The sequence below is a fragment of the Alexandromys fortis genome, unplaced genomic scaffold (genome assembly GCF_014885135.2).
Source record: "Alexandromys fortis isolate MF-2015 unplaced genomic scaffold, M_Fortis_MF-2015_v1.1 scaffold_382, whole genome shotgun sequence".
Classification (NCBI taxonomy): Eukaryota; Metazoa; Chordata; class Mammalia; order Rodentia; family Cricetidae; genus Alexandromys; species Alexandromys fortis.
Window position 1 is genome coordinate 405,771 of NW_026068256.1, and position 12,165 is coordinate 417,935.

Here is a 12,165-nt window from a genome sequence, read left to right on the forward strand (position 1 = left end):
TTTTAAGATTGATATTTATGTGTATACTACATGTGTGTTCATGCTCACTGAGGCCGCAAAGGCATTATAGACCCCTGGAACTGGAGTCACAGGAGGTTGTGTTGGGTCATCCTGAGTTGACTCCAGTCAGACAGGAGACTAGGGAGGGCTCCGGTTTTTGTTTTTTAATCTGTGTAACCCTGGCTGTTCTGGATCTCACTCTGTAGATCAGGCTGACCTCAAACTCAGAGAGATCCACCTGCCTCTGCCTCTCAAGTGCTGGATTTAAAGGCGTGCACCACAACACTGGTTTAGGAAGTTTTCTTAATCACTGAGCCATCTCTAACCCAGATTCAGAGTTTTTATAATTCAGAGCTGACATTGTAAATGAAACTGCCTGTAAAAGAGGTTCACTGAGGTGGTTCACGCCTCTAATCCCTGTACTTGAGAGACCAATGAAGGCCACCCTATCTTAACAACAACACAAAAGGTGTGTGTATCTCTGTGTGAGAACATTGCAGATAAAGGGAAGAGGAAGAATGAAAGCAAGCCCAAGGCTATTTTTAACAAGTTCTTTTTTCAGAAAGTAACTGTTTGGCTGGTGTTCACAGGCACTACTTGTGTGGGGAGGAGAGAGGGGTCAGGTGTTCATAGACAGCGTGAAGTGGGGGTCAGGTGTTCATAGACAGCGTGGGGCGGGGGTCAGGTGTTCATAGACAGCGTGGGGTGGGGGTCATGTGTTCATAGACAGTGTGAGGTGGGGGTCAGGTGTTCATAGACAGCGTGAGGTGGGGGTCAGGTGTTCATAGACAGTGTGTGTGGGGGGGTCCGGTGTTCATAGACAGCGTGGGGTGGGGGTCCGGTGTTCATAGACAGCGTGGGGTGGGGGTCCAGTGTTCATAGACAGTGTGGGGTGGGGGTCAGGTGTTCATAGACACAGTGTGGGAAGGGGTATTGCCACTTTCTGAGAAAGGAAGATGGTTCTAAATTAGGAGTTCCCAGGCTGTAGTTTACTTTGATACTACTCAAACATTTCTATAAAACGAGTCTTCTGGTAGGAATAAAGTACCGAGGAACACATGAAGATGGTTGGCTGCTCAAGTCAGTGGAAAAGCAACTAAAAATAACTTTTGTCACATGGTCACGGGTAATCTATCTCCTAAGTATAAACAGAAAAATTCACATACATACTTTTTTTTTTTTTTTTTTTGGTTTTTCGAAACAGGGTTTCTCTGTGGTTTTGGAGCCTGTCCTGGAACTAGCTCTTGTAGACCAGGCTGGTCTCGAACTCACAGAGATCCGCCTGCCTCTGCCTCCCGAGTGCTGGGATTAAAGGCGTGCGCCACCACCGCCCGGCATATACATACATTTTGATAGTGTTTATTGGGAGATGAAGGATGATGTTTTCCATATGGAACAGGCCTGTGAGTACTTGATCCACTTCCTTGGACGCAGGCTTGTGGTGCTCAGTTAGCTGGCTATTTTCCAGTTCTGTCCTCAGAACAGTTACCAAGAAATCGTAAATGTCCAGTTTACACAAGTATTCACTGCAGCAAATGACCACCCTGTGAGTCCACCATCTTGATAGGGTTCCCCTACCCCAGAATAGCTACTCTGCTGTGGGAGAAGGGATCCTGTTTACCATGTCTGGCAAAGAAATATTACCTGTTTGAAAATAAGAAAGAATATTATAGTTGAACCTGCTGTTCAGCTGGCCCTCCTAAACTAATGGTCAGTTGGTTTTCATGAAACAGTGGAAGTAGGTATTAATGCCATCCTTTTCCCCAGTTCTCAAGTATCACTAGCAGTTCAAAGTGAAGCCAAACCCACACCTTCCAGTGCATAGAAGCAAGCTGTATATAACCAGGCACATATATTAAGTAGAAATGGAAGACTAAGAATGAGCCTTTGCCTAGACTCCAAGTCTGGAGCAAGGTTCTATTTGTGTGATATGATCACAGATCTAGCTGATGAAGTAGTATATAAAAGTCTTTTCTCTTTAGCTAGCTGAGGCAAATATGGCAGTTAAGAGTTTAATCCACAGGCAGGGGTGCACACCTTTAATCCTAGCACTTAGGCAGAGGCAGGTGGATTTCTGTGAGTTCAAGACTAGCCTGGTCTACAAAGCGAGTTCCAGGACAGCAAGAGCTGTTATACAGAGAAACCCTGTCTCAAAAAAAAAAAAAAAAAAAAAAAAAGGAAACTTGAACTCATAAATATGTTAGCTTCGGAGCTTTACTTGTTAGCTGCCTGGTGTTTGTGTCTGCTGTGGAGGCTGAAAACTCAATAGGAGACAAAAGGTCATGCTGCCCAAGCTTCCATTTTAAGTGTATATAGTGAAGTTGGAAATGCAGTTGCTACATCAGGGATTACAAACCACGGCTGAGATACATAAGCTATATATAGATATGTTTCAGCTGGCCTATGTGACATGTTAATTTTTCTTTGAAATGGTTACCAATACAAGTTGAGGCAATATCAGACAAAAAGTTTTCCAAGCAAATCGACTTAGGTTCCTCTGGCACCAGAGCACCAGGGAATGCCAGCTGTTCCTGAAGACAGGGTCTAGGCCCAGGGAGATATGCGGTCTGCTGCACACACACCCTTAGTCCTTCCTGTACTGTGCTTTCATTTTCACTGACTGGCCCCAAAAGGTGGGTATGACTCCTGGGCTACTGTCATTACGGCACCACTTGTGTGCAGTTTATCCTTTTGTATTCAGATAGTGTTTATCTTCAGTGAGCATGTCTGAACTACTGTTGACTACCCTGGGTAACACATACCTGGGGGGGCCACAAAATACTCCTCCACAACGTGACTGGAGTTCTGTAGGAGTTCTTCAGCACAATTGCCTTCTGCTACATTGTCAGATCTCAGGTACAAACATCTGCAAAACCCAAAGGTCGGACTTAGATTTTGAGGGACTTGAGGCTTCTGGAGCACAGAGAGATAGGATCAATAAAGAGGGTACAGGGGAGCAGAACAGCCTTTGCTGTAATTACCATCCCCAGTAGGGGTGCTGCCTGCAGTTTGTAGGTCCTCCCGGTTACTGAGGACTGTAATTATTCCCTGGTTTGAGTAGCAAATCTTCTTGGATAATTAATATGAGTAGATTAATTTTGGCGAAGTAAATGAATGGGCAATTATGATACAATTGTATTAAATCTGGGCTGGAGATATGTCTCAGTGGTTAGATGCACTGGCTACTCTACCAGAGGACTCATGTTTGGTTCCTAGCACCTACATGGTGACTCATAACCACTTATAACTCCAGTTCCAGGGAATCTGATGCACTGCACACATGTGTGCATATTCAGGCACACACACAAAATATTTTTTTTTAAAGATTTATTTATGCCGGGTGGTGGTGGCGCACACCTTTAATCCCAGCACTTGGGAGGCAGAGGCAGGTGGATCTCTGTGAGTTCGAGACCAGCCTGGTCTACAAGAGCTAGTTCCAGGACAGGCTCCAAAACCACAGAGAAACCCTGTCTCGAAAAACCAAAAAAAAAAAAAATTTATTTATTAAGCATACAATGTACTGCTGGCAAGAAAGGCACCAGGTCTCATTACATTACAGAGGGTTGTGAGCCACCATGTGGTTGCTGGGAATCGAACTCAGGACCTCTGGAAGAGCAGCCAGTGCTCTTACCCTCTGAGCCATCTCTCCAGCCCCACAAAATATTTTATAACAAGCAAAATACATCAAAGATTAACAAATGTCCCAAACCCTGCTCCAGTGAGAAGCATGTACTCAAGAATCAATGATGTCACTGCCAGAGACTCACCAGATGCAGCATGAATCCCATACAAGAGAACACAGCTGATTCAGACAGGGGCAGTAAGTTAGCAGTATCCCTGAGGTGAATGCTTTTTTTTTTTTTTTAAACTACAGCCACCTATGGAGATGCCTCACTAAGTAAGATGCACTGAACAGTCACATTGTGTGGTACATGCCAATAATCCTTGCACTTAAGTAGTTTAAGGCTAGTGCCTACACAGGCTTTGTCTCTAAGATATATCACAGATTATGAATCTCTTGTTCTCTAGACATAGAGGCCTCTCTAAAATATGTATATATAGTGTCTCTAAAGTATACAGACTGCTTAGTGGGTGAAAGCACTTGCCACCTAGCTGGAAAGAGAATGGACTCCTGGACTCTCATAGGTTGTCCTCTGTCCTCCACTTGTATTCTGGTCAGTACATCTATACACACACAGTGGTACACTGCTTTAATTACAGCATTCAGGGAGCAGACACAGGTGTGAGTTTGAGGCCAGTCTACATACTAAGTCTAAGGTCAGCCAGGGCTACACACTAAGATTCTGTCTCAAAAAAATTCAAGTAAAATATCTGCATTACAAACCAGTGAAACTAAACAGCGATACAATCAAGCAGTTTCACACTGATTTCAAAACAAAGTGCCTTACAAGAGCCAACCTGTTTCTAGATACTCATTAAAAGTGAGGGAGTCTCTAATACCTTTAACCTGGGAGGCGAGGCTGGTGGACCTCTGAGTTCAAGGTCAGCCTGGTCTACAGAGCACGTTCAGGACAGCTACCCGAGAAACCCTGTCTCATAACAATAAAAAGGAATCTGAAATCACCGGCAAAGAGGAGTTAACCCTAGAAGAAGCACCAACATAAAATGAGACATTGTCATTCACGTTAAGAGAATGGAGGGTTGGATCCACACTTGTCTGGCTGATTGTGGTTTTCCCACACTATTCTACGCTGGCCTCAAAACTCTTCATCCTTCTGCCTCTGCCTCCTGAATGAATGTGTTACTATAATACCCCACCTCACCCCAGAAGCCCAAAGTATTATGTTAACTGTGGCCTTAAAATGGAATAATCTTCCAAGACCTTAGTTTCTTTTCAAAAAGTGAAGGTTGCACTTCCATGGCCTTTGTCTTTGTTTGACACAGGGCCTCACCATGCAGTCCTGGCTAGCCGGAACTGATTAAGTAGATTAGGCTGGCCTCAAATTCACAGAGGTCTTCCTACACTAGCCTCCTGAGTGCTGGAAATAAAAGCGTGAGACACCATACCCAGCTAACTCTTTTTTTTTTTTTTTTTTTTTTTTGAGACAGGGTTTCTCTAAATAACAGCCCTGGCAGACCTGGAACTTGCTTGGTAGACCAGGCTGGCCTTGAACTCATAGAGATCCACCTGCCCCTGCCTCCCGAGTGCTGGAATCACCACCTGGCTTGTGTGTTTTTTAGACAGTTTCTCTGTGTAGTCTTAGCTGTCCTGGAAATTGCTGTGTAGAGTAGCCTGGTCTACACAGTGAATAAATCTATATAACTCAGAGATCTGCCTGCCTCTGCTTCCCGAGTGCTGGGATTTGTTTTTTTAGGGAAAAAAATGGGTGGTGGGGCTGTATGTCAGTGGTATAATGATAGCTTTGTATGTGTGAGGCCCTAAATTCAATATCTAGCACAGAAGGTAGGGGAAAAAAAACATTGCAGCTGTACCATTTAAAGGCAGTCACTGTTCTTTCTGGACTAAAAGACACTGTTGGAGATTGGCTAAGAACACAGTAGATCCTAAGTCTCAATGCCATGAAGTACTTATCTCTGTTTTAGCTTCCTTCCTTTACAGAAGTAAAGAAAAAAGGCTTTGTAAAATTGCTGGAAACAGCAAGTGTAATGTAAAGGTTTATTTTATTGTGTGTGTGTGTGTGTGTGCGCGCGCGCACTAGTACAGGTGCCCATGAAAACCAGAAGCATTGGATCCCTGGAGTTAGATGCAGTTTTCAGCTGCCTGGTTTGAGTGCTGCAAACTGAACTCAGGTCCTCTGCATGAACACTTAACACAGGACACCTGGTGGTGGCAGTGACGGCACACTCCTTTAATTCCAGCACCTGGGAGATAGAGACAAGCGGATCTCTGAGTTTGAGGCTAGCCTGGTTTACGGAGCGAGTTCCAGGATGGCCAGGACTACACAGAAACCCTGTCTCAGAAAAACAAAAAACAACAACAACAAAAAAAACCCACCAAAAAACAAACAAACAAAAAGAAAAAAAAAAAAGAGGGGGAGTAGTGAAAATGGCTCAGGTAAAAGTGCTCTTTGACCCCATGGACCCAAATGGAAGAAACCAACTCCCCTCCACATGTGTGCTACGACAAGGACAGATATGGCAGCAGTGGGCCCGCATTCTTAAGCAGCTCCAGAATTTGAAACACTAAACAGGCCTGGATGACTTTGAGGAAAAGTTTGATTTTGTTTGATTTTGGTAGTAGTGAGGAATCAACCAAGGACTTCATTCTTACTGGCTCTGGGGGCATTGTTTGTTTAGAAGTTTTTTTTTTTTTTAAATATTTTTTAGGGTTTATTTAACTTTATTTTATGTGCATTGATGTGAAGGTGTCAGATCCCCTGCAACTAGATCTTCAGACAGTTGTGAACTGCCATGTGGGTGCTGGGAATTGAACCCGGGTCCTCTGAAGAGCAGTCAGTGCTCTTAACCACTGATCTATCTCTCCAGCCCCTGTTTACATGTTTTAAAAAATATTTTTAATTATGCATATGTGAAGGGTCTGTGTATGTGAGTGCCAGTACCTTCGGAGGCCTTGGAGCTGGAGTTATGCGTGGCTATAAGCCACCTGGCATGGGTGCTGGGACTCAGCTTGGGTCCTTTGCAGGAGCAGCAGCAGCAGCAGCAGATATTCTTAACTGCTAAGCCAACTCTTGGCCTCTATTTGCCTGTTTTTTTTTTAGAAGCAGGGTCTCCTTCAATATCACAGGCTGAAATCAAACTTGTGTTAGCCCTGCCTGAGCATCCCAAGCCCTACAATTATGGATGTAAGTCACTATGACCAGTTTCAGGCCAACTGTTTACTAAGTATTTACCGCACCTGTCTTCCTGCACCAGGCGTCTACAAGATGAGTGAGTTTTAATGCTCCAAGACATTCACTTCTATTACCAGTGTCTTTCTTCAGCAGCTAGGCCAGTGGCTCTCAACCTGTGGGCCACAGCCCCTACAGGTCACATATCGGGTGTTTATGCAGCAAAACTGCAGTTACAAAGAATAGTAATGAAAATGTTATGGTGGGGGGGGGGTCACCACAACATAAGGAACTGTATTAAAGGGTCGTGGCATTAGTAAGGTTGAGAACCACCGATCTAAGCAGAGAAATGAGATTCAAGTAGATATATTGTGATTAATAACTCCTTTGAATACCACTAGAGCCGTAAAGAATAACTATAAAGGAATGGACATTTAATGGCAGTTGACAGCTTAAGAAGAAAGGAAAATAGGAGAAAAGCAGGTGAGATAAAGAGCCAGTTAGAGCAAGAGCTGAGAATGTGAGGGAAAAGTAACAGAAGAGAGAACTCAAGAAGCTGAAAGAACATGACAGTGCTGGCCTGGAGAAATGGGCCATGAAGAAACTCTCTTTTGGCTCCATTAGAAGCAGTGGCACAGCTGAAGGGCTTGGAATGGAAACGACTTCTGTTGAAGTGCTGGGGAGCACCAGGCAAATGGACCCGAGCTTCAGATCAAAGACCTGAAGGAACCACAGACTGGAAGGTAAGAAGAACAGGAGACTAACAAGGTCCAAATTTTGCAGAAGCATTTCACATAAAGGTCATGGTTCCAGATTTGGCTCTCTGTTGTCACTAAGGGGACTAGAAAAATGGCCCCAGTGGTTAGCACTGGTCAGTCTTCCAGGTCAGCCAGATTTGATTCCCAATACCCACATGGTGGCTTACAATCACCTGTAACTCTAGTTCCAGTGACTCCCACACCCTGTTCTGCACCAGATATGTGGCGTACAGCATACAAGAAGCCCAAACATTCATACACACAGATTAGTAAAAACAAAACAAAACAACAACAACAACAAAAAACCCCAAAACACTTTCAAGCCAAGAATGGTAACTAACTCACACCTATAAGCCCAGAATTTGAGAAACTGGGCAAGGACTGCCGCAAGTTTAAGGCCAGCCTGGGATATGTAAGCATGATGGTTGCTCAACAATTTATAATCCCAGCACTTGGAAGATGGAGGTCTGACGAGGATCAGTAATTCAAGGTCATCCTTAACTTGCCTGGTTTATATGAAACCCTGTCTCAAAAGAAGTAAATAATGAAACATGCTGGGTGCGGTGATACAGACCTACAGACAGTAGTACTAAGGAGGCAGCCAACCTTAGGTTTAAAGCTAGCCCGTGCCTGTATAGCCAGACTCTTGTTTCAAATATAGATGACACAGCTTATATGTTATTTGGATATGCCATATTAGTATATAAACTGCCTGGAGAAGGTCTCCAAAATATGTAATAGTATTTAATTCTTTCAGATATTTAATCTGATGCGCAGGTCGACAAGTGCAAACATTTTAGCGGGAATGACCTTAGCTTGCTGAGAAAAAGTTATGGAAGCCAACACAAGCTGGAGGGTACTGAGGGAACAGTATATCCGAGCGGATAAGCAGGGGCTCCAAGGAGCAGGGATTCGAAGACGATGTCTAACAAGCAGCTCGGATTTTGTTTCTATTTACACCGAAACTAGGAAGGCTAGAGGATTCTAACCGGGAATAACAATGATTCATAATGAACTACGGGAAAGGAGAAGACGTCCTTACGGTGACTGGGCAAATTCCCAATCATGCAAAGGACACTGAAAGGACCTGAAACAGCCTGGAAGGTGCCCTGGGTTCCCTGGAAGACCTCCAGGCCGCAAACGGGAGTTTACCTGTTCTCCAGTACTGACTCCAGGGGCTCCACCCCGTCGGTGTCCACGGCGTGCAGCTGCTCAGCGAAGGCGACGGCTTTCTCCAACCGGGCCACCGCCTCGCGGCTGCCGAAGTTTACCAGCGCCAGACGCTCCAGATGCTCTATTTTCTCGGCGGGCACGCGGCCACTGCCCTGCGGGGCGAGGGATGGAGTGCCGGTCCCCTGCCCCGCCGCCTGGACCTTTCCCTGTGGACCCGCTTTGGAAGCAAAGCCTCGGCCCCGATCCGGCGCAGCCCGAAAACGTACCCACACCGCTCGTGCCCACATTTCTTTGCTTCTCGACCGCCGTAGTGACGAGAGGCTGAGCGACGCGCACGATACTGACGACAATAGAGTGCGCCGCGGTCGCCGTCGCAGCCGCCGCCATCGCCATGAACAGCGTCGGAGAGGCTTGTACTGATATGAAGCGCGAATATGACCAATGCTTCAATCGCTGGTTCGCCGAGAAGTTCCTCAAAGGGGACGGCTCCGGGGACCCGTGCACCGACCTCTTCAAACGCTACCAACAGTGTGTCCAGGTGAGTCTCGCCGCAGACGCTGCTGCAGCCATCCCACCGACGTTGCCTGGGTATCTCTCCATTTGACACACGGGGATGTTTTTGCGGTGCTTTGCTTTCTACGGATTACAGTAGCATCTTCTGGTTCATTTATTTGGTGCTCATTCTGAACTTGCAAAGTAGCCGTAGTTATCTGTATCTTAAAAATGTGTGTGCCTGCGTGCGCGATCAGGGTAAGGACAACTTACCGGAGTCAGTTTTCTCCTTCCACATTTGTAAGGGCTCTGGGGATCAGTTCGGGTTCCTAGGCTTGACCGCTGTGTCTTACAGATGGAAAACTAGCACACAGAAGTAGTAACTGGTTCAAATGCACTAGCTTCTGGTGACCTTGATTATTTTGTTGGGGGCGCAAATATTTCATTGTTTTTATAAGTGGATGATGTTTAATGTTTTCTAGACGGTTGCATTGTTTTGTTATGATCTCTTTGTTGCCTTATTTTTCTCTACTAGTTCCCAGTTGCAGCTAGTAAGGTTTGATTTCAGACCAGTAGGAGCACTTTCACTAACCTAACCTAAAACATCCTCCCAATTTCAGGAACGATTTTTAGCCGATTCCCAGTCAATGAAGGTGACTCAGAGTCACATACCTGCTGGTACTGGAATAGATTTGAACGCTGTCGCTAAGACAAAGCAGTGGCACTTCCTGCTTCTGCCTCCCAAGAACAAGTGTGCAGACCACACAGGCCCTACCCTCTTTACATTGGTACTTTGTTGAGATTACTGGGTGTGGTGTTCCACACCTTTACCTAGGAGTGTGAATCTGAGGCTAGCCAGGGCTACACACTGACGCCATGTCTGAAAGAGAAGAGTGCCCCTTAAATTGTGGGTTTCACAAGATTTATTTATTTATTATGTATACAGTGTTCTGTCTGTATGTATGCTTGCTGGCCAGAAGAGGGCACCAGATGTCACTACAGATGGCTGTGAGCTACCATGTGGTTGCTGGGAATTGAACTCAGGACCTCTGGAAGAGCAGTCAGTGCTCTTAACCTCTGAGCCATCTCTCCAACCCCCATCAAGTCTTTCTAGTTCACTTTGGTGCCATTACACTGCAGTTACAAAACATTGACTTCAGGCTTTCATAGACTTCTCTAATTCATTTTCTTTTTCTCTCAGAAAGCAATAAAGGAGAAAGAGATTCCTATAGAAGGACTGGAGTTCATGGGCCATGGCAAAGAAAAGCCTGAAAACTCCTCTTGACCTGCCTGTCACTTGGAAGATGTCGGTAAATTGAGAGGCCTCTGGATTTTATCAGCTAAGGCAGTGAAGCCAGCCATGGGATTCGAGGAGTTTAAGAGGAGATTTTGTTTCTTCTTCTTAGTATTCTCCTCTCACTTCTAAAAGAGCAGCTCTCACTTTTGCTTTGAGACAATCTCACTTTTGCTGGCATCTTGCAGGATCTCCGTGTGCTACAATGAAACAGCTTCTTGGGGTTTTGGTTACAGTACATGGTTTGTAATCAGCTTTAACCAATCTTGAATGTAAATAATGATAAACTGGTCACAATCAAGGTTGCCCGACAGCTTTGCTGCAGGACTACCAGGGAGTCACAGTTCCTGAGCACAGTTGGTCGGGACCGCCTTTCCCTCTCAGGTGCTACTGCTCTGAAAGGGATCCAGACACAACAGCTTCAGTCCCTGCTGCTGGCGGCCTGGGTTAGCGAAGTAGGAGACAGCTTTACTCAGCTCCTGCCTTAACGAGGTGTCAGAACAAGTGAAAGCTTCAGAAATGACGTAAACATCACTTTGGAGCTCACAGTGCCGCTCATAGCTCCGACATCTGGAGTGGCTGTGGAAGAATCACCTACATTGCAGCTTTGCTATGACAGTTTTCAGCTCCATGAATTAATGTCAGCCTGCACATCATATAAAAGGCATCTGGCTAAGTGGGGGAAAGGTGCTTACTTGTTTGCCTACCGTGCCCTAAGTCTGTAATCATGAAAATGGAATAAATTCTAAAATTCAGATTTAACTCATTGCCCCTGAAACTGTGTACTTTTTAGAACACTTACGGCCCCATTGCCCCATGTATCTCATTATCTTGCAGAGGGCAAGCTCTGCTTCTTAACTTGATGATTTGTTTAAGCCTAGGTGGCTGATGCAGCACGTGGGTCAGGAATCTGACGTTCAGCCCGGCTTCTTGCCTGTCTTCAGCTTGCTGAGATTACACATATGCACTGTAATACCCACCTTATATAATAACTTCTTTAAATTAGTATGTATTGTGGTTCCAAAACAATGTCATGTAGTCCTCACACTTCCCTAAATTTAGAATTTAGTATATCCCTAAGGACAGAATGAAAGCTGATTTAGAGGGCTGACATCTGTTTTGTGTTACTAATTATTACTTCACTTTAATTTGATCAACCCTAATGCCATTTCAGACATTTTACATTTTTAGAAAGATACGGATGTAAAAGATCACAGGAGATTTTTGAGGCCTGTATGAGGGAAACAAGGAGGCTGAAGAGTAGTACATGTAGTCAAAACTCAAACTGCACAACAGTGCTGTAAGGACTCAGTGCAGCCAGTCGATGGCAAAGAGAACAGTTTTTTTTTGGGGGGGGGGCAGTCTCATGTATTCCAGGCTGGCCTCAAACTTGATAATCCTTCCTCCTTCCTCTTGAGTGCTGGAATTTCAAGTGTTTTCCACCACATCCAGATTTAAATTTTTTTTAAGTATTTATTTTTGTTTTATATGCATTGGTGTTTTGCTTTCATTTATGTCTGTGTAAGGGTGTCAGATCCCCTGGAACTGGAGTTGTGGGCTGCCATGTGGGTGCTGGGAATTGAACCTGGGTCCTCCAGAGTAGCCAGTGCTCTTAACCTGAGTCATCTCTTCAGCTCTGATTTACAAACCTTTTTTTTTTTTTTTTTTTTTTTTTTTT

The 12,165-nt window shown here is 44.9% G+C and overlaps 2 protein-coding genes across 3 annotated transcripts; one reads left to right on the forward strand and one right to left on the reverse strand.

The window, feature by feature from the left end:
* Positions 1-812: 812 nt before the first annotated feature.
* Positions 813-9,086, reverse strand: Gatc (glutamyl-tRNA amidotransferase subunit C). Of its 2 annotated transcripts, none has more exons than XM_050131554.1 (3): positions 8,681-9,086; positions 2,763-2,866; positions 813-1,470 (listed from the first exon to the last, which is right to left on the reverse strand). In XM_050131554.1, exons 1-3 carry the CDS (start codon positions 8,986-8,988, stop codon positions 1,238-1,240), a joined length of 645 nt encoding a protein of 214 aa, XP_049987511.1. In that variant the 5' UTR covers positions 8,989-9,086; the 3' UTR covers positions 813-1,237. The 2 variants fall into 2 exon arrangements, with proteins under 2 accessions (XP_049987511.1, XP_049987512.1); XM_050131555.1 differs by having other exon boundaries at positions 823-1,644; positions 8,681-9,037.
* On the forward strand, positions 9,041-11,249 carry Triap1 (TP53 regulated inhibitor of apoptosis 1). Its single transcript, XM_050131556.1, has 2 exons — positions 9,041-9,239; positions 10,395-11,249. The coding sequence occupies exons 1-2, from the start codon at positions 9,093-9,095 to the stop codon at positions 10,476-10,478; spliced, it is 231 nt and encodes a 76-aa protein (XP_049987513.1). The 5' UTR covers positions 9,041-9,092; the 3' UTR covers positions 10,479-11,249.
* Positions 11,250-12,165: the final 916 nt, after the last annotated feature.

What these genes read in the sequence shown, in the direction of transcription:
- Gatc (XM_050131554.1), bottom strand. Translation starts at nt 8,988, where the DNA reads ATGTGGGCACGAGCGGTGTGGGTACGTTTTCGGGCTGCGCCGGATCGG. An exon ending in GAGTCAGTACTGGAGAACAG is followed by an intron (nt 2,867 to 8,680) that starts GTAAACTCCCGT and finishes TGGGTTTTGCAG; the next exon opens with ATGTTTGTACCTGAGATCTG. An exon ending in GTATTTTGTGGCCCCCCCAG is followed by an intron (nt 1,471 to 2,762) that starts GTATGTGTTACC and finishes TTCTGAGGACAG; the next exon opens with AACTGGAAAATAGCCAGCTA.
- Triap1 (XM_050131556.1), top strand. Translation starts at nt 9,093, where the DNA reads ATGAACAGCGTCGGAGAGGCTTGTACTGATATGAAGCGCGAATATGAC. An exon ending in GCTACCAACAGTGTGTCCAG is followed by an intron (nt 9,240 to 10,394) that starts GTGAGTCTCGCC and finishes TTTTTCTCTCAG; the next exon opens with AAAGCAATAAAGGAGAAAGA.